We start from the raw sequence: 24,361 nt of genomic DNA on the forward strand, positions 1-24,361 counted from the left end.
TTAAACGCCAACTCTTGAGACTCCCATAGCGAGTGGATAGGAGGAAGGGTTAATAATAGGGCAAAGCTGATTCATTACAAAAACTTTATTTATAAAAATATTATTAGTAGTATAAATACGGAGGTGATTATAGAAAATTGCACGTTCTGATTGGTCGAGAAATTCAGACTATTTCTCGATAACCACCTCAAGTGGCTGGGCAAAATGGCGGCTGATCACTTCGTCACCGTAAGTGAGGAAGAATTACACATGATGAAAGAAAACGCTGTTTCTAAAAGCGCTAAAGATGCTACGAAGTTTGGTCGAAAACTATTCAAAGGGAAGGTAAGAAATTGTGATTTATTTTATCGATTTCAAAACAAAAGTATTTTATGTGGCTCGGCATAGATAAGTGACAAGTCTGCACTGCGCCGTTATTACATTTGCATGCCGCTTTTGAAGACTGAAATGAAACATTTTTAAGACGATTTATTTATTTTTTTAATTTTAAATAAATCACCGGCGGCACGGTGGTGTAGTGGTTAGCGCTGTCGCCTCACAGCAAGAAGGTCCGGGTTCGAGCCCCGTGGCCGGCGAGGGCCTTTCTGTGTGGAGTTTGCATGTTCTCCCCGTGTCTGCGTGGGTTTCCTCCGGGTGCTCCGGTTTCCCCCACAGTCCAAAGACATGCAGGTTAGGTTAACTGGTGACTCTAAATTGAGCGTAGGTGTGAATGTGAGTGTGAATGGTTGTCTGTGTCTATGTGTCAGCCCTGTGATGACCTGGCGACTTGTCCAGGATGTACCCCGCCTTTCGCCCGTAGTCAGCTGGGATAGGCTCCAGCTTGCCTGCGACCCTGTAGAACAGGATAAAGCGGCTAGAGACAATGAGATGAGATGAGATGAGATGAGGCTCGGTGAATATTCTGTCCACAAGCAGTGGATATGAGCAATTGTGCGCTCTGATTGGGTACTCTACAACTAGGATATCAGCTCATATAAGGTGAGTAGAGAAAAACAAAATGGCGAAGCGTGCTGCTGAAGCAATCGAGGACGAAGCAAAACAAAACCTCCCAAAAATGATCAAGTATTTTAAAGAAATAGAAATAGCTAAAAGAATAGAGTTTTTCTTCCCCCGAATGTCTCTTGTCCCACACTCCAGCCCAGTTGGTGGCGGTAATGCAGCTTTAAGTTGGTTTACCAACCGCCAAAAAAACCCCTATTTTTTAATTTTATTTTATTGATTACTTTATTCTGAACAATAAAGAAGAAAGATATAAAAATAAAAATTTAAATAAAAAATGCAATAATCAAAACATCGTCATAAACAAACAGAATAGCGTAGCCACGAGGCAATAACATAATGTTCAGAAAGGATTAGGAAGAAGTAATAACTTATCCAATCCTAACCCTCTATACCACCGCTAATCAAATGTCACTTTCCACCATAATAAACTATATATACAAAAGAAAACAAAAGCAATAAACAAAAAAGAAAACATACCGACATGGTATAATATCGACCAAATCAAATCATATATACAGATACTTATGTTATGCATATAGACGCACATACAATACATATATACAGTACATACATATACACATACCTATAACTATACACTAAATACAAGAAGACCAGTCACAGACTTACTCTCAATTTCATCATCACCTATATAGTCTGCCTGTCCTCAATCTCATATATTTTTATTAACATGTTTTTATATAATTTTTTAAACAGTTTTATGTTGGTGCTATTTTTGAGTTTATTTTCCAGACCATTCCACAATTTCACCCCACAGACTGTTATGCACATACTTTTCAGAGTTGTTCTAACATTTACTCTCTTAAAATTCATTTCCCCTCTCAGGTTATACCCACCCTGCCTTTCCATAAACGTGTTTTGTACCTCACCCGGAAGAAGGTTATGTCTTGCTTTATACATAATTTGTGCAGTCTTGTGTTTAACCAGATCCGTGAATTTCAGAGTGTGTGCTTTTACGAATAATGCGTTTGTATGCTCAAGATATCCCGTAAACTAAAGAAGAAGAAGAAAATCAAACCCAACAAAATTTTTTTTACTTTTCAAGAATTATTATTATTATTATTATTATTATTGCATTTTCAACAAATTGCTCCTGTCATTTCGCCGGTGTGTTTACATTCTAAGCGGAAATGATTTTGTCGGATGCTTTGTATAAAGTTTTTATTTATCGAATTTGCAAAAAATTAAAATAAAAATGCTTCCTTTCTCAAAATCCAGTGAATGTGGATAGAATAAAACAGTTATTCCACTCAATCTGGTCATACATGGCTAATAGACAACTCGGTGCTACGCTACCGTACGTGCCTCGTCAGCTATCAGCAAATACAGGTTCTCAGTCATGGTCCCGTCCTGCACGTGGTTACGTTTTCCCTTCTCGAACACACCTGGTTTTAAACTCAGCTTTTTTAAAAAAAAAAAAAAGCTATAAATTGGCTGATTAGTGGTAATGGAAGCACTAAAATGCTCAGGACATGCGGTTTGTGAAAAGATCAAGACTGGGAACCTGTTAGACAGCAACACATGAATTAACCAGTCAAAGTGGATTGATCATAATCCATGGCCAAAATTCTATCCCTCATGACCCTGCAGCTCATCAGCACATCAAACCACTGACTCGACTCTGTTCTGTTTTTTTCTTCTCTGGATTCTTCACCACCGAAACCCCCCCCCCCCCAAAAACGAGCATCCGTTAGCTCAATGCACTCAGACTTCCTGTCAATTCTCATTGTGAGTTCAATGGAAATCAGGTCTCGGTAACGTCACTCAGCTGAGCGTGGTGTTCTGCAGAAACGTCACTGCTCTATTCACACACGCTGCGAGCTCATTTACGGCATTCTGTTCCCTTCGGTGCAAAACTACTTCCGAGCCATGACAAAGCGAGCGGGAACAGTTACAAATGTCCCGATGTCTCTAATTGTCACAGTGGTACAAAAGGGAAACAAACTGCTCTTAGACGTCAGAACGTGGCCGAGAGAACCGAAAGCACTGCTTCGAGCGGCTTAAAACAAGGACGACGGGTAAAAAAAAAAAAAAAAGGTGAGTTACAATGTGTCACTGATGATACAATACTATTCGATTAAATTACTGAAAGAAAGATATACAGTTGTGGTCATACAGTGACATGAATGTCATGGCAATATTTGGGCTTTCAGTAATTTCTTTGAACTGTTCTTTTCCTGTGGCAGAATGATTGTACAGCATACAGCTTTCATTAAAAAAACACTAGAATTTGGTGCACAAGTTTTAATTTTCTTTGGGTTTTCTGAAATTAACACAGGGTCAAAAATTTACACATGCTCACTTAGATTATTAATTCCGAGGTGCTGAAACTTCCAAAATGTCTCTTATCTTGCCAAGGCCGAGGTCTCTTAACTTCCTGTTAGTGATCATGATTGACTACAGCTGGTAGCTTCTCTGTGCTTTCATAAAAAGGGTTTGTTTGCAGCACTCATTGGATTGACCAACACGCAGTCAAATAGGAAAGTCCAAGGAGCTCAGTGCAGATCTGAGAAAGAGGATTGCAGATGTACACAACTCCGGAACGTCTCTTGGAGCCGTTTCTAAACAACTGCAAATTCCAAGATCAGTTCAAACAATTGTATCCAAGTTATTGTGAGGTGTAGTCACTTTGCCAAGTGCTTCAAGAAAACCCAAACTGTCACCCTCAGCTGAAAGGAAATTGGTTTGGATGGTCAGGAACAACCTGGGAACCACCATGGTGCAGCCCTGCCATGAACTGGAAGCTGATGGATCACTGTCTACAGTTCAGATCACCATGGACTAAGAGGCTGCTATCCAAGAAATAACCCCCTGCTCCAAAATTGACACCTTCAAGCTTAACTAAAGTTTGAAGCTGACCACACAAGCCTTCTGGAGGAAAGCTGTATGGTCAGATGAGACAAAGATTGAGTTGTTTGGCCACAATGACCACCATGTACGGTACAGAGGGACACTGTACCAGCTGGTGGTGGTGGTAGGATCATCATGCTCTGGGGCTGTTTTGCTGCCAGTGGAACTGGTTCATTGCACAAAGTGGATGGAATAATGAAGAAAGAGGACTACCTCAGAGTTCTTCAGCATAAACCATCAGAAACTTGAACACAACTTGGGAGTTACAACAGGACAATGAACCCAAACACACATCAGAGCTGGTTGTGGAAGATAAAGCAGGCGAACATTAAGCTTAAAACAAGTCCTGACTTCAACCCTGTTGAAAATATATGGACCATGCTTATAAGTCGAGTCCATGCCAAGAAAAAATAAATAAATTGAATTGAACTCTACCAATTCTACCATGAAGAGTCATGAAATATCCAACCAGAATTCTGCCAGAAGCTTGTTCATGGTAAACAAAAATGTCTGGTCAAGGTGAATCTTGCGAAGAGACATTTTACCCAAATATTAGGTGTGCTGTATGTATAATTTTGACCCTGTGCTGATTTCAGAAAACCCAAAGAAAATTAAAACTTGTGCACCAAATTCTAGTGTGTTTTTTTAAATTAAAGCTGTATGCTGTACAATCATTCTGCCACAGAAAAAGAACAGTTCAAAGAAATTACTGAAAGCCCAAATATTGCCATGACATTCATATCCAAGATGACCTTCATGTCACTGTATGTAAACTTCTGACCACAACTGTATATAGACACTCCTTCATCCATTCATTCGTTTCAAACAATAAAATGAACAATGTTACAAATACTACAATATCACCATTAACACCTCTGCTGGATTCTCCATTCTGATTGGTCAAGAGGTGGTGATTAATTATTAATTTTTAATAACAGCAGTGTAGCTGCAAATCACAGGTGTTACACCGTATTAAAGCACTCGCTCTAACACGTTATCGTTTCTATAGTAACAACATACACTCCAACTTGAAGACGATGAAATTGTTGACATGAAGAAATGTCTCCTAGTAGAAAACGTCAACATATTTTAGAAGGGCGCTCCAGGGCCAGTGTTTCATAACCATCAGCACCTTTACAAAAATCTTTTACTCTTTAACCCTCTGGGGTCAAGAGCTTCACCAGCGAAGCTCGGCAGGTTTAGAATGAGTAGGTCGTGTATTTCAATAAATATCTTTGTGAGTTTTTTATCATCCAAGCATGATAAACATATCGACAAACTTTATACTTTCCTATGTGCCCACTGCAAAATAATATTATTGTTTTTCATCTCATCTCATCTCATCTCTAGCCACTTTATCCTGTTCTACAGGGTCGCAGGCAAGCTGGAGCCTATCCCAGCTGACTACGGGCGAAAGGCGGGGTACACCCTGGACAAGTCGCCAGGTCATCACAGGGCTGACACATAGACACAGACAACCATTCACACTCACATTCACACCTACGGTCCATTTAGAGTCACCAGTTAACCTAACCTGCATGTCTTTGGACTGTGGGGGAAACCGGAGCACCCGGAGGAAACCCACGCGGACACGGGGAGAACATGCAAACTCCGCACAGAAAGGCCCTCGCCGGCCACGGGGCTCGAACCCGGACCTTCTTGCTGTGAGGCGACAGCGCTAACCACTACACCACCGTGCCGCCACCTAAATTAGATGAAACATAAATTTTGCCACCTTACTCGGTCACACCAGAGTCGGAGCGCTGAGAGCCCACTTACGCATTCATAAAAGACTGTTCCTATGGTAACGGCATGATAATCACTTTCACTCTTTCGGTTTTTCAATTGGTTTCTCTTTCGCAGTGGGAACGCCCACCGTAAACAGGATAAAATCTGTCAGCCACAGTTTAGGCTACCTGTTTGGAGGTAAAATTTGTTTCGAGACAGAACGCGGATTTTATGCTCAGGAGGCGCTTGGGATGATTTAGGACAGCAATTCAATTTCAGGACAGCGATTCAATTCATGATTCAGGACAGCGACTCAATTTCGGGGCAGTGATACAATTCATGATTCAGGACAGTGATCCAATTTCAGGACAGCAATTCAATTTCAGGACAACAATTCAATTCATGATTCATTTCAAGATTCAAGACAACGATTCAACTTCGGGGCAGTGATTCAATTCATGATTCAGCACAGTGATTCAATTTTGGGGCAGTGATTCAATTCATGATTCAGAACAGCAATTCAATTTCAGGACAGTGATTCAATTTTGGGGCAGCGATTCAATTTATGATTCAATTCATGATTCAGGACAACAATTAAATTCATGATTCAGGACAGCGATTCAGTTCACTCTTGAGAACTGTGACACTGATGATGAGCGGTGTCTTTTTAAATATTTCTTCTATTTCTTATATCCGTTGATATGCATGCATTGTCGTGCATAATCTCTGCGTGCTTCTTGAGTAAATAAAACACGCACCACCACTTATTTGCTCTCGTTTCTTCTTCGTCTTTTTCTGGCACTCTAATGATGTTGGTATGCTCTGATGTTGTCAATTTCAACAAATCTAAGCAGTGTTTTCAAAGTCATATGACTTTTTTTGTATTCAGCACAAGTTCAGCTACAATAATATCTCTGTGGTCTGTATGTCATGATTGCACTTAAAAAAAACAGATAAATGATGCTGTTGTAAAAAGCAGTTTTAGAACTGTGTTGGAATGTGTGAAAAAACATGACCTTACCCATTGTGACGAAGCGTTTTGATCACCTGACCTGATGGGATTAAGAGATGGCAGTGCGAGGGGTTTTCACTCTTCTCATTGAATGGAATGGAATTTGTTACTCTTCTCATTGAATACCACTGCCAACCCTTTATCCCAAAACAATAGGACATAACATTTTTTGATGGCCAGTTAATTGTCAAAATCAGTGGAGCGGATTTATTTTTGTGCTCGATCCATTCCTAAAACTGAACAGAATCACCTTGTGATCAAAACGGTTTGACAGAATGGGTAAGGTCATGTTTTTTCACACATTCCAACACGGTTCTAAAACTGCTTTTTACATCTTCATTTATCTGTTTTTTTTAAGTACAATCATGACATACAGACTACAGAGATATTATCGTAGCTGAACTTGTACTGAATACAAAAAAGTCATATGACTTTGAAAACACTACTTATATCTGTTGAAATTGACAACAACATCAGAGCATACCAACATCATTAGAGTGCCAGAAAAAGACGAAGAAACGAGAGCAAATAAGTGGCGATGCGTGTTTTATTTACTCAAGAAGCATGCAGAGATTATGCACTAAAGCGCACGCATATCCACCGATATACTCATAAGAAGTAGAAGAAATATTTACACTTACTCGAGTTGATCTTCGGCTGGATCGAGCTGAAGCTCAAAAAGGCACCGCTCATCATCAGTGTCGCAGTTCTCAAGAGTGAATTGAATCACTGTCCTGAAATTGAATTGCTGTCCTGAATCATGAATTTAATCACTGTCCTGAATCATGAATTGAATCACTGCCCTGAAATTGAATTGCTGTCCTGAATCATGAATTGAATTGCTGTCCTGAATCATGAATTGAATCATTGTCCTGAATCATGAATTGAATTGCTGTCCTGAATCATGAATTGAATCGTTGTCCTGAATCATGAATTGAATTGCTGTCCTGAATCATGACTTAATAATAATAATAATAATAATAATAATAATAATAATAATTGAGTCATGAACTGAATCACTGTCCTGAATCATGAATTGAATCACTGCCCTGAAATTGAATTGCTGTCCTGAATCATTAATTGAATTGCTGTCCTGAATCATGAATTGAATCGTTGTCCTGAATCATGAATTGAATCGTTGTCCTCATTCATCTCATTATCTGTAGCCGCTTTATCCTGTTCTACAGGGTCGCAGGCAAGCTGGAGCCTATCCCAGCTGACTACGGGTGAAAGGCGGGGTACACCCTGGACAAGTCGCCAGGTCATCGCAGGGCTGACACATAGACACAGACAACCATTCACACTCACATTCACACCTACGGTCAATTTAGAGTCGAATCGTTGTCCTGAATCATGAATTGAATCATTGTCCTGAATCATGAACTGAATCACTGTCCTGAATCATGAATTGAATCACTGTCCTGAAATTGAATTGCTGTCCTAAATCATGAATCGAATCATTGTCCTGAATCATGAATTGAGTCATGAACTGAATCACTGTCCTGAAATCAAATTGCTGTCCTGAATCATGAATTGAATTGCTGTCCTGAATCATGAATTATTAATAATAATAATAATAATAATAATTGAGTCATGAACTGAATCACTGTCCTGAATCATGAATTGAATCACTGTCCTGAAATTGAATTGCTGTCCTGAATCATGAATTGAATCACTGTCCTGAATCATGAATTGAGTCATGAACTGAATCACTGTCCTGAATCATGAATTGAATCTCATCTCATCTCATTATCTCTAGCCGCTTTATCCTTCTACAGGGTCGCAGGCAAGCTGGAGCCTATCCCAGCTGACTACGGGCGAAAGGCGGGGTACACCCTGGACAAGTCGCCAGGTCATCACAGGCCTGACACATAGACACAGACAACCATTCACACTCACATTCACACCTACGGTCAATTTAGAGTCACCAGTTAGCCTAACCTGCATGTCTTTGGACTGTGGGGGAAACCGGAGCACCCGGAGGAAACCCACACGGACACGGGGAGAACATGCAAACTCCACACAGAAAGGCCCTCGCCGGCCCCGGGGCTCGAACCCAGGACCTTCTTGCTGTGAGGCGACAGCGCTAACCACTACACCACCGTGCCGCCATGAATTGAATCACTGCCCTGAAATTGAATTGCTGTCCTGAATCATTAATTGAATTGCTGTCCTGAATCATGAATTGAATCGTTGTCCTGAATCATGAATTGAATTGCTGTCCTGAACCATGAATTGAATCGTTGTCCTGAATCATGAACTGAATTGTTGTCCTGAATCATGAACTGAATTGTTGTCCTGAATCATGAATTGAATAATGAATTGAATCACTGTCCTTAAATTGAATCGCTGTCCTGAATCATGAATTTAAATCACTGTCCTGAAATTGAATCGCTGTCCTGAATCATCCAAAGCACTATCTCGCAAATCTGCGTACCATGTCGCAACAAGTTTTACCTCCAAATAGGTAGCCTAAACTATGGCTGACAGATTTTATCCTGTTTACAGTGGGCATTCCCACCATGAAAGAGAAACCAATCAAAACCGAAAGAGTGAAAGTGATTATCATGCCGTTACCATATGAACAGTCTTTTATGAATGTGTAAGTGGGCTCTCAGCGCGGAGTCTGGTGTGACCGAGTAAGGTGACAAGTTTTACTGTATGTTTCATCTAATTTAGGTCATTTATTATTATTTGTCAGTGGGCACATAGGAAAGTGTAAAGTATAAAGTTTCTGTCGATATGTTTTTATCATGCTTGGATGATTAAAAACTTGAAGATATTTATCGAAATACATGACCTACTCATTCTCAACATGTTGACGGAGAAGCTCTCGACCCCAGAGGGTTAACAGCACAACACCAAATGTGTTATTTCTTACTTATCACTTTAGGTATTATGGGACGTACTCAGTATATAATCTGTCAATTCCTGACAAAATCATCAGATTTCAGTTCCTACACACACACACACCTTGTCTGCAGCAGTGAGGCGTGTCCAGGGTTTATCAGCCCGCCGGTCGTAGTCCTGAGCATCGGCTACTTCTACGTAATCGCTGAAGCGGATCAGGATCTTGGCTTGCCGGAGTTCCTCCACTGTAGGCCTTTGGCTGAGCTGCGAATATGGAAAAGAGTAATGATCATCTCTAATCTCACACACATCTGAGCTACTTTGATAATACGAACACACTGAATCGCAAGGAGTCATACTGTATACATGCTTTCCTGAGCGTACTGCAACTCTTTTGAGTACGTATATAAACACTAACCCCTGAGCTTAGTGGATGCTGAAATCAGTTTGAAACAACTGTTTTTTTTTTTAAAAGCCACCATACTCTTGTTTATAAACCAAACTATCGTGATTCTTGATTCACGATTCTTTTCACCCACCTCTATCAGACATAGATTTAATCTCACAAGCCAGATTTATAACTTGTCTGGCAACATGAGGGTAAGTGTTACAGAGACTGAAGCCCCACCCACACAAACTGTTCAGGACTGAATATTTCGGGTTCCTAAGCCTGTTGTCCGATAAGCGTCAATCTTCTTTCCAATTAAAAACCAGCGAGTATATGAAGACCCAACAGACACTAACTGCGCTGTTCACCAGAAAGAGTTTGCGTTTAATGAACGAACAGCGCCATACTGTCACGCGATATCTGATCATTTGATTTATTAAGATATTAATTTCCACCAATTTTGATGAATAATCGGAACACTTCGGTCAATTTCATTGCTGTGTTTTAATTACATTTGAGTGGAACTACGAGAACTAAACAGGAACTGTTGAAGCTATGCGAGGAATTAATAATTTAAATTCTATAAACAGTAGCCAGGTAACGATATCATGCTACATCGTGCAACTGTGATACAAATTTACTATGATTCCAATTGACGGAATAAAAAATTAATTGCAATCATCATCATCATCTTTAGGCTGTGCAATTTTAGTTTTTCCAAGTTGTAATTATGTTGTTTAGACAGCAGAGGGAGCAATAACCTCAATAGCGGGAATATGCGCGACGTGACTTCGTCCTAGGCAGAAGTAACACAGCTCCAATGTTGCAAAAATGCACAAAACACAGATCTAAAATAAGAAAGCGCTCAGATTTCTTGTTAAATTTATTCATCCAGTCAATTGCACAATGCATCTCTTTACAGGCTAAAGGAAAGAGAAGCAAATGGATGTAGTAGAAATGTTCAAAGAAGTTTATTAACAAAAGGCCCATTTGGTATTGGTTTATTTTTAATAGGAATAGTTTAGTTAATATGCTATTATGGTTTCCTCCGACCTTTACACATGTGGGTAAATAATTATTGTTGGTTTTTAAGAAAATGAAACAAAAGGAATATTGAAGTTGATAAAGAATCGGAAAATAAATGTCACGGGGCTTTTTTTTTCCATCTGAAGTTTCGACCACCTGAGCAATGATTATGTTTAAAACCAACAAGCTACAGCAGTAGCACGCTAGCAACTCAACATGTGTTAGCTTAGCACTTCTTACTGTACATATGAGCTAGCTAGCCACTCATTTACCCCCCCCCCCCCCCCCCAGCCCACCGCCATTTTAAATTACATCTATGGAGCACTTGCATGTGACGTCACATCCGCTCCAGATTGTAGACAAATGCCATCTTGTCGGTTAAACGCCATATTTCCGCCGTCTTTCCGACACTGACTTTCATTATTTTTCGCCGAGATATTCAAATATTACCGTGCCACAATGCCGGAGAGTTGCATGGCATATAAATGCCACAACAGGAGAGGTCAGAAAACAGGAAGTTAGTTTCATAGGCTGCCACGGGACCCTGACAGGCGCGCAAAATGGATTGCTGCTATCGGCCGGGCTGATCCAAACAACAAGAACAAGGCATGGGAACCGACTGGAAAGAACGATCACTGGCGCCTGTGCAGTGACCATTTCATCTCAGGTTTGTCATGTATTTATTTCAGTATATCCATGTGGTTATTTGCAGCATAAGTTTATGACTTGCTCTAATAAAAAATTCCGGGAAGTGGGAGCCTGAGAAAAGGGTTGGGGCGGGGTGGATTGGGTCTTTAGCGGTGTGGTACGAAAAAAAACAGTAAAGAACTTATAAGAATTTACCACTGTCTTAGTAGTAAATCCTTATAAATATAAGGATAAATCCTTATAAGGATTTATAAATAAATTAGTGCTGTCAAGCGATTAAAATATTTAATCGCGATTAATGTCGCAACTGTCATAGTTAACTCGCGATTAATCACAATTTAATCGCACATTTTTGTCACATGAAAAACCATTGTAATTCTCTTATCAGCATAAAAAAGTGAATGGGCTTGCTCACCGTTCGAACTACGGGGGTACTCGGGGGATCCGAGATCCCCTGAAACAGACATGAGATCCCTTGAAAACATGATTTGGGAAATGTTGGGGGGTCTCTAAAATATTGGCAAAATGATGTTTATTGACATAGCAATCGTGTGTAACGGGAAGCATTTGCATATCCGAAGTGAGCGCGCGATGGAGATCCGCGCTCTGAGACAAGCGCAAGCACACACACACACACACCCCCAGGGAAAAAAAAGGGACCCCCCGAAAATATCGGCATAGTTCGAACACTGGTTGTACCAATGTTTTTTTTTTTTACTGCAGAGCATAACACGTCTTGTCACAGCCACTGCAAAGTGAGGCTGGAGCTGCCGATGGGAAAACGAAACCTAAGCCGAGCACCGTGGCTCTTCGGGGGAGGGCAGAGGACTCTGACTGTGCGGGGCATGGCATCATGTCACAGAGCGTTAATCTCATGATAAAAAAATTATCGCCGTTAAAATTGAGTCAAGTTAACGCGTTAATAACGCGACATTTTTGACAGCACTAAAATAAATATATATGCCATGTATGATTCAACCATAATCGGCTGGTCAGTGCTATGCTAGATACTACTGATATATCTAGCATCAGTTCTAGTGCTCAATACTTAAGTGACCTACCCGTCCAATGAGGATTGTTATTTTCTTCTTTACAAGATGCCACATCTTAGGGGGGCTGACAAATCCTGAATTTCTGTAAAGATAACTGTCCAGAGATTTATAAGCACGCAGTGCTTCACCACTGAACAGCGAGGGAAAGTTGATGAGGTAATTATACACGTCTGGGTATTCCACCTCTGGCAGTTCAATATCCACTGACATGGTCGTGAAAACTCCGTCCGGTAAGCCATAAGGGTCACTAATCTGTAGATCGTTTATTTTAGACATATATCTAGTTATCTGTTCATTAGAAAAATGAGCCGTGTAGTCCGTCGGTTGAAATTGATCCATTCTGTACACGAGTGCAGCAGTATTCAGCTGTGTTGTTTGCCGACAAGATGGCGGCTGTTAACTTTCCGGTCACGTGACTGCAAGATCTCTTATCCAAATCTGGCTAATTACCATTAACGTCTTAACAATCAGTGGTGGGTTTCCCAAAAGCCTTTTAATGCTAAGAGTCTTAACTAGGAGAGTGTTCATTATACTGCTCGCTCTAGCATTTAACGATCATTATGCTGCGATGCTTATGGGAAACTCGGGCCAGATTGCTTTCTTCTGCCTTTTTTTTTTTCTCTTTTGGTGTTTTTCCCCCACAATGGATATCAAGGTTCCATGGTTGCTGCTACTTTGTAGGTTTCTGATTCCTGTTACATTATTTACATTGCATCATTTAGATGCTGCCTTATACAGTGGTCTGCAAAAGTCTGTGCACCCCTGGTCAAAATTGCTGTTACTGTGAACAGTTAAGCAAGTTGAAGATGAAATGATCTCCAAAAGGCATAAAGTTAAAGATGACTCATTCCCTTTATATTTTAAGCAAAAACAATTTTTTATTTTCATCTTTTATATTTTCAAAATGACAAAAAAGGAAAAGGGCCCGAAGCAAAAGTTTGGGCACCCTGTATGATTAGTACCTAGTAACACCCCCTTTGGCAAGTATCACAGCTTGTAAACACTTTTTGTAGCCAGCTAATAATCTTTCAGTTCTTACCTGGGGGATTTTCACACATTCGTCCTTGCAAAAGGCTTCCAGTTCTACAAGTTTCTTGGGCTGTCTTGCATGCACTGCTCTTTTGAGATCTATCCACAGATTTTCAATGATGTTTAGGTCAGGGGACTGTGAGGGCCCGGGCAAAACCTTCAGCTTGGGCCTCTTGAGGTATTCCATTGTACATTTTGAGGTGTGTTTTGGATCATCGTCTTTTTGTCGGACCCATCCTCTTTTTAACTTCAACTTTTTTTACAGATGGTGTGATGTTTGCTTCCAGAATTTGCTGGTATTTATTCGAATCCATGCTTCCCTCGACCAATGAAATGTGCCCTGTGCCACTGGCTGCAACACAACCCCAAAGCATGATCGAGCCACACCCATGCTTCAGAGTTGGAGAGGCGTTCTTTTCCTGGAATTTGGCACCCTTTTTTCTCCAAACATACCTTTGCACATTGTGGCCAAAAAGTTCTATTTTGATTTCATCGGTCCACAGGACTTGTTTCCAAAATGCATCAGGTTTATTTAGATGTTCATTTGCAAACTTCAGACGCTGAATTTTGTGGCTCGGACGCAGGAAGGGTTTTCTTCTGATGACTCTCCCATGAAGGTCATATTTGTTCAGGTGTCGCTGCATAGTAGAACAGTGCACCACCACTCCAGGGTCTGCTAAATCTTTCTGAAGGTCTTTTGCAGTCAAACAGGGGGTTTAATTTGTCTTTCTAGCAATCCAACGAGCAGTTCTTTCAGAAAGTTTTCTTCATCTTCCAGACCTCACCTTGATCTCCACTGTTTCTGTTAACTGCCATTTCTTAATAACATTACAATCTGAGGAAACAGCTACCTGAAAACACTTTGCTATGTTCTTGTAGCCTTCTCCTGCTTTGTGAGCATCAATTATTTTATTATTCAGAATGCGAGGGAGTTGCTTAGAGGAGCCCATGGCTGTTGATTTTAGGGACGAGTTTGAGGAGTCAGAGAATTTATACAGCTTTGAAATCTGCATCATCTGACCTTTCCTAATGAAGAATTTGAACAAGCCACAGCTCAATAAGCTAATTAAGGTCTGGAACCTTGGTAAAAGTTACCTGAGAACTCAAATGTATTGGGGTGCCCAAACTTTTTTTCCACTCTCCAATTGTACAAAACAAAAATAATACACAAATCTTGCAGAAAACGCTAAAAAGAAATGTCTCGTCTTTACCTTTATGCCTTTTGGTGATCAGTTCATCTTCTGCTCACTTAACTATTCACAGTAACAGACATTTTCAGTAAGGGTGCCCAAACTTTTGCATGCCACTGTACATAAACCTTTTCACCAAAGATAGTAAAATGTGCTTTGATTTTCATTTCTATTTGAAAAATCACAGCGCCCCCCCCCCGGTGGTCCGGGGTTCCTAAGCAACAGCTTGTATCTCTTACAGCAAGAAACAACCATGTTCACTGAAAACGAACCTTTTTTTTTTTTATATCGCTGACCAGGTTGTTTCTTTGTTGTCTAATCTGTTATTTACTGATGTTTGAAATTTCACAACTTTGTTTTACATTTTGCTTGTGCTGAGGCGTCCGGATATGATCCATACCCTACTCGTGCGCTGTAAACCGTTATATGGATGACTTGTTCACTTCTTGTGCACATTGATTGTCATTTCTTGAAGCTGTTAAATACATTTTCAGAAACATCTGTACATCCAGACAGAGCCTGAATGAAACCAAAGTGGACGAGATAAATGCACGAAGAATTCACAAAGACTTGGAGCAAAGACGGCGTGTTCCTTTCAGGTAAAGAACAGAATATAATCATATTTTGACTCGCTCCTAAAAAGCCTTTTGTAATGTGGAAAAAATGGTAATGTGTAATTCCAGATGAATCATTTGACATCAATAGGTGCTATTTGAGATCCAATGAGGTAAGAAAGTGTTCGGCGCTATTATCTGGCAAGAGACGAAGTGCCAAAAATCCAGACTCGACTCTGGAGTCTGTATGGAGCACAGTGTTACTCTTTAACGTGAAAACATGCAGACTGAGCCTGATGATAGAACATCTCACCTTACGTGTGAGTCTCCGTTTGATTTCCCTCTTCTCCTCCAGCTCCTCCTGTTCATTCCGTGCTACAGGAAATGAGCAAGAACAACAATAATGTAAAATTTACGTTACGTGGCTTTTACAGGATCATCTTTAAGGGGAGAAAAAGGTGTTTGAGACTCAAATTAAAAAAAAAAAAAAAGGTTTCATTGATACCCACGAAGTTTCCTCCAGGTGCTCTGGTTTCCTCCACAGTCCAAAGACATGCAGGTTAGGTTAACTGGTGGCTCTAAATTGACCGTAGGTGTGAATGTGGGTGTGAATGGTTGTTTGTCTCTGTGTCAGCCCTGCAATGACCTGGCGAATTGTCCAGGGTGTACCCCGCCTTTCACCCGTAGTCAGCTGGGATAGGCTCCAGCTTGCCTGCAACCCTGTAGGACAGGATAAGTGGCTACAGATAATGGATGGATGGATGATACCCACGAACTGGTGAATGATACTGCCTTGAGAAGGTCTTTCACCCCATCCCATTCCTGATCAACATTCTCCACTTGAGGTCATGATGCAATCTGAATGCTAAGCTAGCACACGCTTTTCTCGTTAAGAGAATTTAAGAGAAAGCTAGGCCAGTGGGGGACTTTCAATTCAGCGAGGCTTAGTGGAAGAAAAACCAAAACAGCCATTCCCCCTGAGCTCATCGCTGGACGAATTTCCAGCGTGTTATCAAGAGAAACGGCTCGGGTTTCTCAAAAAAAAAAAGAAAAAAGATGCTGCAGGCTGAAAAACTGTCTGGAACATATCAGAAAGAGATTCTGTCTTTTCTTCTGGCATCCAAAACGCTCCCAGTGTAAAAGTAAAAAAAAAAAAAACTCCACCTCCGTCCTAGTGGATTCTATGTTGGTATAATAAAAGAGAGGTTTTTTTTAAAATACATATTTAGAAGAAGGAATCTAGGTCACCCTGTACTGCAAACACTGAAACTCTCCTTCACTAAATTCTCCTTCAGCACAGGTATTACAGCAAAAACTTAAATCTCACTTTAGAGGACTGTGAAACTTTAAGCTAAACCAGGAAATCTTAATCCATCAAGCAGCCCTTTGTGTTATTGTGTTTAAATAAGTCATGAACTGCTTCCCTGTAACTTGGCTTCCTTGGAAAGCTTGGTTTTGCGCAATTCATGAGTTGGAAGAAAAAGAAGAAGGGGGCAAATATTTCTGCACACTCTTAAGATTTAAGGCCGATATGGTACTTCTGCAGTAATCACGCTACACTGGTTCTTTGTAGACATTTACATTTTTTTTGTCTGACGCTTTTATCCAAAGGAAAGAAAACTGAGCAGTACTTGGGTTTGAACTCACGACCTTCTGGTTAGCAAGCCTTAATTAATACCACTGAGTCCCTTCTTCTCCCTGCAGCCCCAAAAGCCACTCTTCAAATGGAGAAACCTTTTGAAAGTTCCACCCAGTAGAGCTGTAGAAAAAGTAACTCCTCTACTCTGGAGAGGGAATTGGTTCCACACTCCAAGAACCAAAGTTGGCCCTGAAAAGGTGTTTTCGGACCGGAGGAATCTTTTCGTTGTTCTTAGAACTGTTGGAGGAAGTTCCTGCCCATTTTTTGTGTCCCCGTACTGCAGGAACTGAGAATGATCGTAGTTTTTAGAATGACATTTTGAGGGACTTTTATGGTTCCTGACTGAAATTTCACTCCAAGAAGCAAAGGTGGCCCTGAAAAGGTGTTTTTGGATTGTAGGAACCTTTGCATCATTCTTAGAACTGTTGGAGGAAGTTCCCCATACTGCAGGAGCTGAGAATGATCGTAGCTCTTTGAATATCATTTTGAAGGACTTTTTGGGTTCCTTATTAAAATTTCACTCCAAGAACCAAAGTTGGCCTTGAAAAGGCGTTTTCAGACCGGAGGAACCTTTTAATCGTTCTTAGAACTGTTGGAGGAAGTTCCCCCTTTTTTGTGTCCCTGTACTGCAGAAACTGAGAATGATTGTAGCTCTTAGAATACCATTTTGAGCGACTTTTTTGGTTCCTACTACAACCCCGATTCCAAAAAAGTTGGGACAAATTACGAATTGTAAATAAAAACGGAATGCAATGATGTGGAAGTTTCAAAATTCCATATTTTATTCAGAATAGAACATAGATGACATATCAAATGTTTAAACTGAGAAAATGTATCATTTAAAGAGAAAAATTAGGTGATTTTAAATTTCATGACAACAACACATCTCAAAAAAGTTGGGACAAGGCCATGTTTACCACTGTGAGACATCCCCTTTTCTCTTTACAACAGTCTGTAAACGTCTGGGGACTGAGGAGACAAGTTGCTCAAGTTTAGGGATAGGAATGTTAACCCATTCTTGTCTAATGTAGGAGTCTAGTTGCTCAACTGTCTTAGGTCTTTTTTGTCGTATCTTCCGGTTTATGATGCGCCAAATGTTTTCTATGGGTGAAAGATCTGGACTGCAGGCTGGCCAGTTCAGTACCCGGACCCTTCTTCTACGCAGCCATGATGCTGTAATTGATGCAGTATGTGGTTTGGCATTGTCATGTTGGAAAATGCAAGGTCTTCCCTGAAAGAGACGTCGTCTGGATGGGAGCATATGTTGCTCTAGAACCTGGATATACCTTTCAGCATTGATGGTGTCTTTCCAGGTGTGTAAGCTGCCCATGCCACATGCACTAATGCAACCCCATACCATCAGAGATGCAGGCTTCTGAACTGAGCGCTGATAACAACTTGGGTCGTCCTTCTCCTCTTTAGTCCGAATGACCATGTGCGTCCCTGATTTCCATAAAGAACTTCAAATTTTGATTCGTCTGACCACAGAACAGTTTTCCACTTTGCCACAGTCCATTTTAAATGAGCCTTGGCCCAGAGAAGACGTCTGCGCTTCTGGATCATGTTTAGATACGGCTTCTTCTTTGAACTATAGAGTTTTAGCTGGCAACGGCGGATGGCACGGTGAATTGTGTGCACAGATAATGTTATTTGGAAATATTCCTGAGCCCATTTTGTGATTTCCAATACAGAAGCATGCCTGTATGTGATGCAGTGCCGTCTAAGGGCCCGAAGATCACGGGCACCCAGTATGGTTTTCCGGCCTTGACCCTTACGCACAGAGATTCTTCCAGATTCTCTGAATCTTTTGATGATATTATGCGCTGTAGATGATGATATGTTCAAACTCTTTGCAATTTTACACTGTCGAACTCCTTTCTGATATTGCTCCACTATTTGTCGGCGCAGAATTAGGGGGATTGGTGATCCTCTTCCCATCTTTACTTCTAAGAGCCGCTGCCACTCCAAGATGCTCTTTTTATACCCAGTCATGTTAATGACCTATTGCCAATTGACCTAATGAGTTGCAATTTGGTCCTCCAGCTGTTCCTTTTTTGTACCTTTAACTTTTCCAGCCTCTTATTGCCCCTGTCCCAACTTTTTTGAGATGTGTTGCTGTCATGAAATTTCAAATGAGCCAATATTTGGCATGAAATTTCAAAATGTCTCACTTTCGACATTTGATATGTTGTCTATGTTCTTTTGTGAATACAATATCAGTTTTTGAGATTTGTAAACTCTTGCATTCCATTTTTATTTACAATTTGTACTTTGTCCCAACTTTTTTGGAATCGGGGTTGTACACTGTAGGTTCTCTTCCAGCACAAGAGGAACCACGATTGACGTAAGTGTACGTTGATTGGTTGGACGTGAGCCAATGCAGCACCAATAACCATTTTAAAAAACCCATGTAAAATGTTAGCCATGTAAACAGCAGCTCTTAACATTAGCATTAGTAATGGGGGGAAAAAATTAAGCATATATGCGACGGAGGAAATACAGCGCAATTTTGATGCGGCTAGGCAAAATATAAAAATCTTCACAAGCATTTCCTGCTTATGTCACTTCAGCATCCTTACTGGGGGAAGCCATGGTTTAATGGTTAGAGAAGCAACCTTGGGACCAAAAGGTTGCTGGTTTGATTCCCTGGACCAGCAGGAATGGCTGAAGTGCCCTCGAGTAAGGCACCTAACCCCCAACTGCTCTCCAGGCTGTTCTGGGCGTGTTGTATGTTGCTCTATGATGATGGTGAGAAGGCAAACGGGGGGAAAAAATAAACAGACCTCGAAGGTCTGTAGTTCTTCTAAATAAGTCCCAAAAACTGTTTGGTCTGAAAGTACCTCCAGTTCCTGAGTGGAACTAAAACTGATTCTGCACTGGGAACTTTAGTACAGCTCAGACTCTCTCATCTTTATTTGTTAACATACAGCAAACAGTATTTTATGAAAGTATTTTGCTGCAGCATTTGCAAAAGGAGTTTGCCGACAGGGAACCTTATTTGGCAACAGAATACCGCAAAAGTATTTTGAGTTTCAGGAAAAAAATGTGTACAAAAAAACCAGCCTGATGTTTTCCAGCTTGGGGGGAGGATGGGTAATCACACCAATGGGAGTAAACAGACCAAATCCAGCATGAAGACTCACGTTTCAGGATGTTTCGCTGCTCCAGCTCCTCCGCTGTGGGTCTTTGGCTCAGTCTCCTACACACACACACACACACACACACACACACACACACAGTCAGTACCCTACAGTGGACAGCTGTATACTGTTACAGTGGTGTAAAAATTCACACCTGCCTAAAAAGACAAGCACAGTGAAAGCAGGAAAGTGCAACTCCTTGAGGAATCAACAGCAGTTGAACGTTCCTCCTTATTTAAACCCAGTCAAGACTTATCCGATAATGACTGAAACCGTGAATACAGTGTGTTAGGAAAGAAAGAAAAAGAAGGATTACTGTCGAGTCATGGCCTTCAGGAGCAGAGTTTAATGCTTGTGAATGAAAGGACAGACAGAGAGAGAGGAATGGAGTGACAGATAGTGGAAGGTAGGGAGGGATGAACGGGTTAATGGACAGACAGAGGTAGGGATGAATGAACAGGGGAGAGAGGGATGGATGGGTGGGTGAAAGAATGAATCAAGTCAGATGGATGAAGGCGGTGAGGAACAGAAAGACTGCCAGAGGTGGGGACAGATGAATGGATGGACAGAGAGAGATAGTGAGAGATGAATGGATGGACATGACCAGAGGTGTGAAAGGGTAAGGAATAGAGAAATTACCAGAGGTAGGGACAGATGAATCAGACAGAAAGAAACAGATGGATAGACAGAGGTAGTGAGATGGAGATGGATGGATGGATGGATGGATGGATGGATGGATGGATGGATGGATGGATGGATATGACCACAGGTATGAAGGGGTAAGGAACAGAGAGACTGCCAGAGGTAGGGGTAGATGAATGGATGGACAGAAAGAAACAGATGGATAGACAGAGGTAGTAGGAGATGAATGGATGGATGGATATGACCAGAGGTATGAAGGGGTAAGGAATGGCCAGATGGCCAAAAGTAGGGAGGAATGAAGTGATGGACAAACATCCAGAAGAAGAGAGGAATGGCAGCATGGATAGATGGGCAAAGATAGGGAGGGATAAAAGATAGACAGGCAGCCAGAAGTAGGAGGGAATAGATGAATGAGTGTACATCCTGAGGTAGGGTGGGTTGAATGGATGGACAGATGCCAAAAGGTATTGACGGATGTACGGGTGGACAGACCGATGGATGGAGGTAAACAGAAATGGAAACATGGGTAGACTAATGGCCAGAGGTAAAGAGAGATGGGTGAACAGATGGACAGACAAAGGTAGGGATAGATAAACAGATGTAAAAGACAGAGGGAAGTGCAGATGCCATACCCATCTGGTAGGCAAAGATGAACAGTTGGACATGACCCAGCTCTCTGTCTGAGAGATGACCAGAGCTAGGGAGGGATGGTGAGATGGACAGAAGGCCAGATGAGAGGAATGACAGCATGGATAGATGGATGGCCAGAGGCAGAGAAGGATAAACTGTTGAACAGACAGCCAGAGGCAGGAAGGGATGGACTGATGGATGGACTGTCCAAGGTAAAGAGAAATGAAAGGACAGGTATATAAACAGCCAGCAGTAAGGAGAGATAAACAGACAGAAAGACAGACAGATGTATGAAGGGACAGAAGTATGGATGGAAAGATGACTAGAAGAACAGAGTTAAGGAGGGATAATGGAAAGAAAGTTGGGTAAAGGTATGGCTTGACAAACAGCCAGACGTAGGGAGGGATGAACAGAATGGTGAAATGGAAAATATCTAGTCAAAATGAGGATTTCAAATGCACCAAAGAACATCCCCCCATCAGATCGTTGGATATTTGGGAACATCAGACGCAGGAACCATCACTATTCTATCCGTGAAATGTCTGATGGCTGAGAAAGGCCATGTGACTTCCTGTGTACAGATCCAGCTTTCAGCTCAACTCAGCATCAACATCCACCGTGTCCTGAAGAAAGCCCATGTAGTCACGCAAGCACTCGAGTGTGCTGATGCAGTACACATCTTCTACATTAAACCTAAATGCTTTGTTACCTTCGTTCAGCCTGTAACCATCATTGTGGCTATAGAGATTCCTTTTTTTAATCTATCTATCTATCTATCTATCTATCTATCTATCTATCTATCTATCTATCTATCTATCTATCTATATATCTATCTATCTATCTATCTATCTATCTATCCATCCCTCTCTCTCCTTCTTTCTTCATGTATTAAATTTGGTACAAGTCCAAACTGAAGTAAAAATCTATGGAATAAAGCTAAAGTCGCACATAGCCCCTTGATCTGTGAGAACCATGGCTGGAGCTACATTTTTGGAGGTGATCCATCGCATAAATATGGGCGGAATAAATATGCAAATGCAGACACAGTAGCTGCGACAGACGACACTGGTAAAACCAATGGTGGCAGCGATGTATACGGACGTATAGCCTTACGGCAATGACGGCAGCGTGTACGCCTAGTTTTCACAGCTGCAGTACGGCATAGCCAGGGCAAGACAAAATAAGCCACACCCCATTGGCAAACTTTTTACTTTCTGCAAAATGTTGTTCCATGAACATTTTGAGTTCAATGTTTGCGACGGAATGCAAAGGTCACCCCCGGTAGTCCATGTAAGGCCCAATCCCAATTCTAATTTCTACCCCTCCGCCTTCCCCTCCCCCTTCCCCTTGGCCCTTCCCCTTGAAACTGAGCTACAAGGGATAGGGCTTGAAATTCAACCCTTACGTATTGGGATAGCCCTTCAACGATCGCATACGTCATCGCGTACCTCCGTCAGCGTTTACGTTAGCAAAACGCGACGCGTCATTGGCTGCGACCAGCCGCTACAGTCAGAGGCAGAAATCTCTGCTGGCAGGGTGTGATTTGTTAACTAACACCACTGAATGGGATATCTTTGGCGCTTCGTGCACCACATCCGACAGAATAAGGTGTCAGAACACTCATGTAAACAATAAAAGCGAGAATAACCGAACAAAACGTACGCAGTCAAGCAACCGAAAACAATACTCACTCCCAAAGCTTTTTAGCAGCAGCTTGGATTTCAGAAATCGCCGCTCATTCTCAGCTCGAAAGCGAATCAAGCGGCGTGTTTCCTCTGGATAACAACTTAAAACACGTAAATAATGGAGAAAATACATTTATGACAATCTTTCGCCGCGGGAACCGCCATCTTTCTGAAATCCGCATGAAATCTCGCTGAAATCCGCATGGCATTGTGGGAAATCACTCAAACCCCTTCGTTCGGAGTCAGCTCCAGGAAAATCTCCGTTTGGAGGGGTACAGAAGCCCTCCCCCTTCCCCTACCCCTCCGCGTTAACTGGGATTGGGATACCCCTACCCCTTCACGTGAACGCGCAAAATGGAGGGGAAGGGCCAAGGGGTTGGTCCAAGGGGTGAAATGGGATTCGGCCTAAGCCTCGCATATGCCTCAAGGATGCCCTCATGGTTGCGACGGATGAATTCATACATCGCTTGACCAATGGCAATTTTCAACACAACGAAACTTTTCAGGGATGGAAGCCACACCCTCTCGGTTGTCAAGGTAACTCCCTGGCTCTCGGCTCTCGCGTATTCCGACAGAAAGGCATGGAATGCGTCTTGGTTGACCCCCGGAAGGCTCAGAATTGTGATATCATGATTCCAAGACTTTCCAAAGTAAACATCAGTTAGATATTGTGAAAACGTCGTACAAATTCGTACAAATAAAGTGATGAAATGCACTTGTCCACATGTCCAGTGGTCTGGTGTGCATCTGTATAGCAAGTCACAGTTACACAACAGTGAGTTATGCTGTCAAACCCCATGATGTAACGCAAGAAAGACAGGCCTGAAACAGTCATGCATGCCATTAGGGTCAGGTGCAAAAGTTTGCACACCCTTTGGACTACAATGAACGACAAACGTAATGTAATTCATACCAACTTTACAAGACATTTCATTTATTACCAAATAGGAAAAAATGGTCAAATAGTTCATGTGAAAAGTATCAACAGTACAACAAAAATATTATACATATTACAGGACAGATGTTTATTCATCACGGGATTTAGGCGAAGATTAGGTAAAGGGTCAGCCATAGTTTTTCGCTACACCAGGATAATAATACACACTGCAGTTGTATAACTAATGAATGTAGAGATATCTGTGACAATTCCACAGTCTGAGTAAAATCTCACCATGTCTTTTTTTTAAAAACACGCTCAGCCAGCAGTGCTCTGATTGAACCCTGATTTCATGTCTGTGGTTGGTATTTGCTATTTTCTGCCATTATCCAGCTGTGGCG

At 41.5% G+C, this 24,361-nt stretch overlaps 1 protein-coding gene across 1 annotated transcript in view; it reads right to left on the reverse strand.

The window, feature by feature from the left end:
• The window catches only part of LOC132885839 (phosphatase and actin regulator 1), a 130,077-nt gene that overhangs the window by 15,359 nt on the left and 90,357 nt on the right, over positions 1-24,361 (reverse strand). Inside the window, exons 8-10 of the mRNA XM_060920359.1 lie at positions 20,130-20,185; positions 15,661-15,722; positions 9,584-9,724 (exon numbers count right to left, since the gene is read on the reverse strand). Of these exons, the coding sequence (XP_060776342.1) occupies positions 9,584-9,724; positions 15,661-15,722; positions 20,130-20,185 (259 nt within the window). The remainder of the gene's footprint in view (positions 1-9,583; positions 9,725-15,660; positions 15,723-20,129; positions 20,186-24,361) is intronic.

Source organism: Neoarius graeffei, chromosome 1, assembly GCF_027579695.1.
Source record: "Neoarius graeffei isolate fNeoGra1 chromosome 1, fNeoGra1.pri, whole genome shotgun sequence".
Taxonomy (NCBI): domain Eukaryota; kingdom Metazoa; phylum Chordata; class Actinopteri; order Siluriformes; family Ariidae; genus Neoarius; species Neoarius graeffei.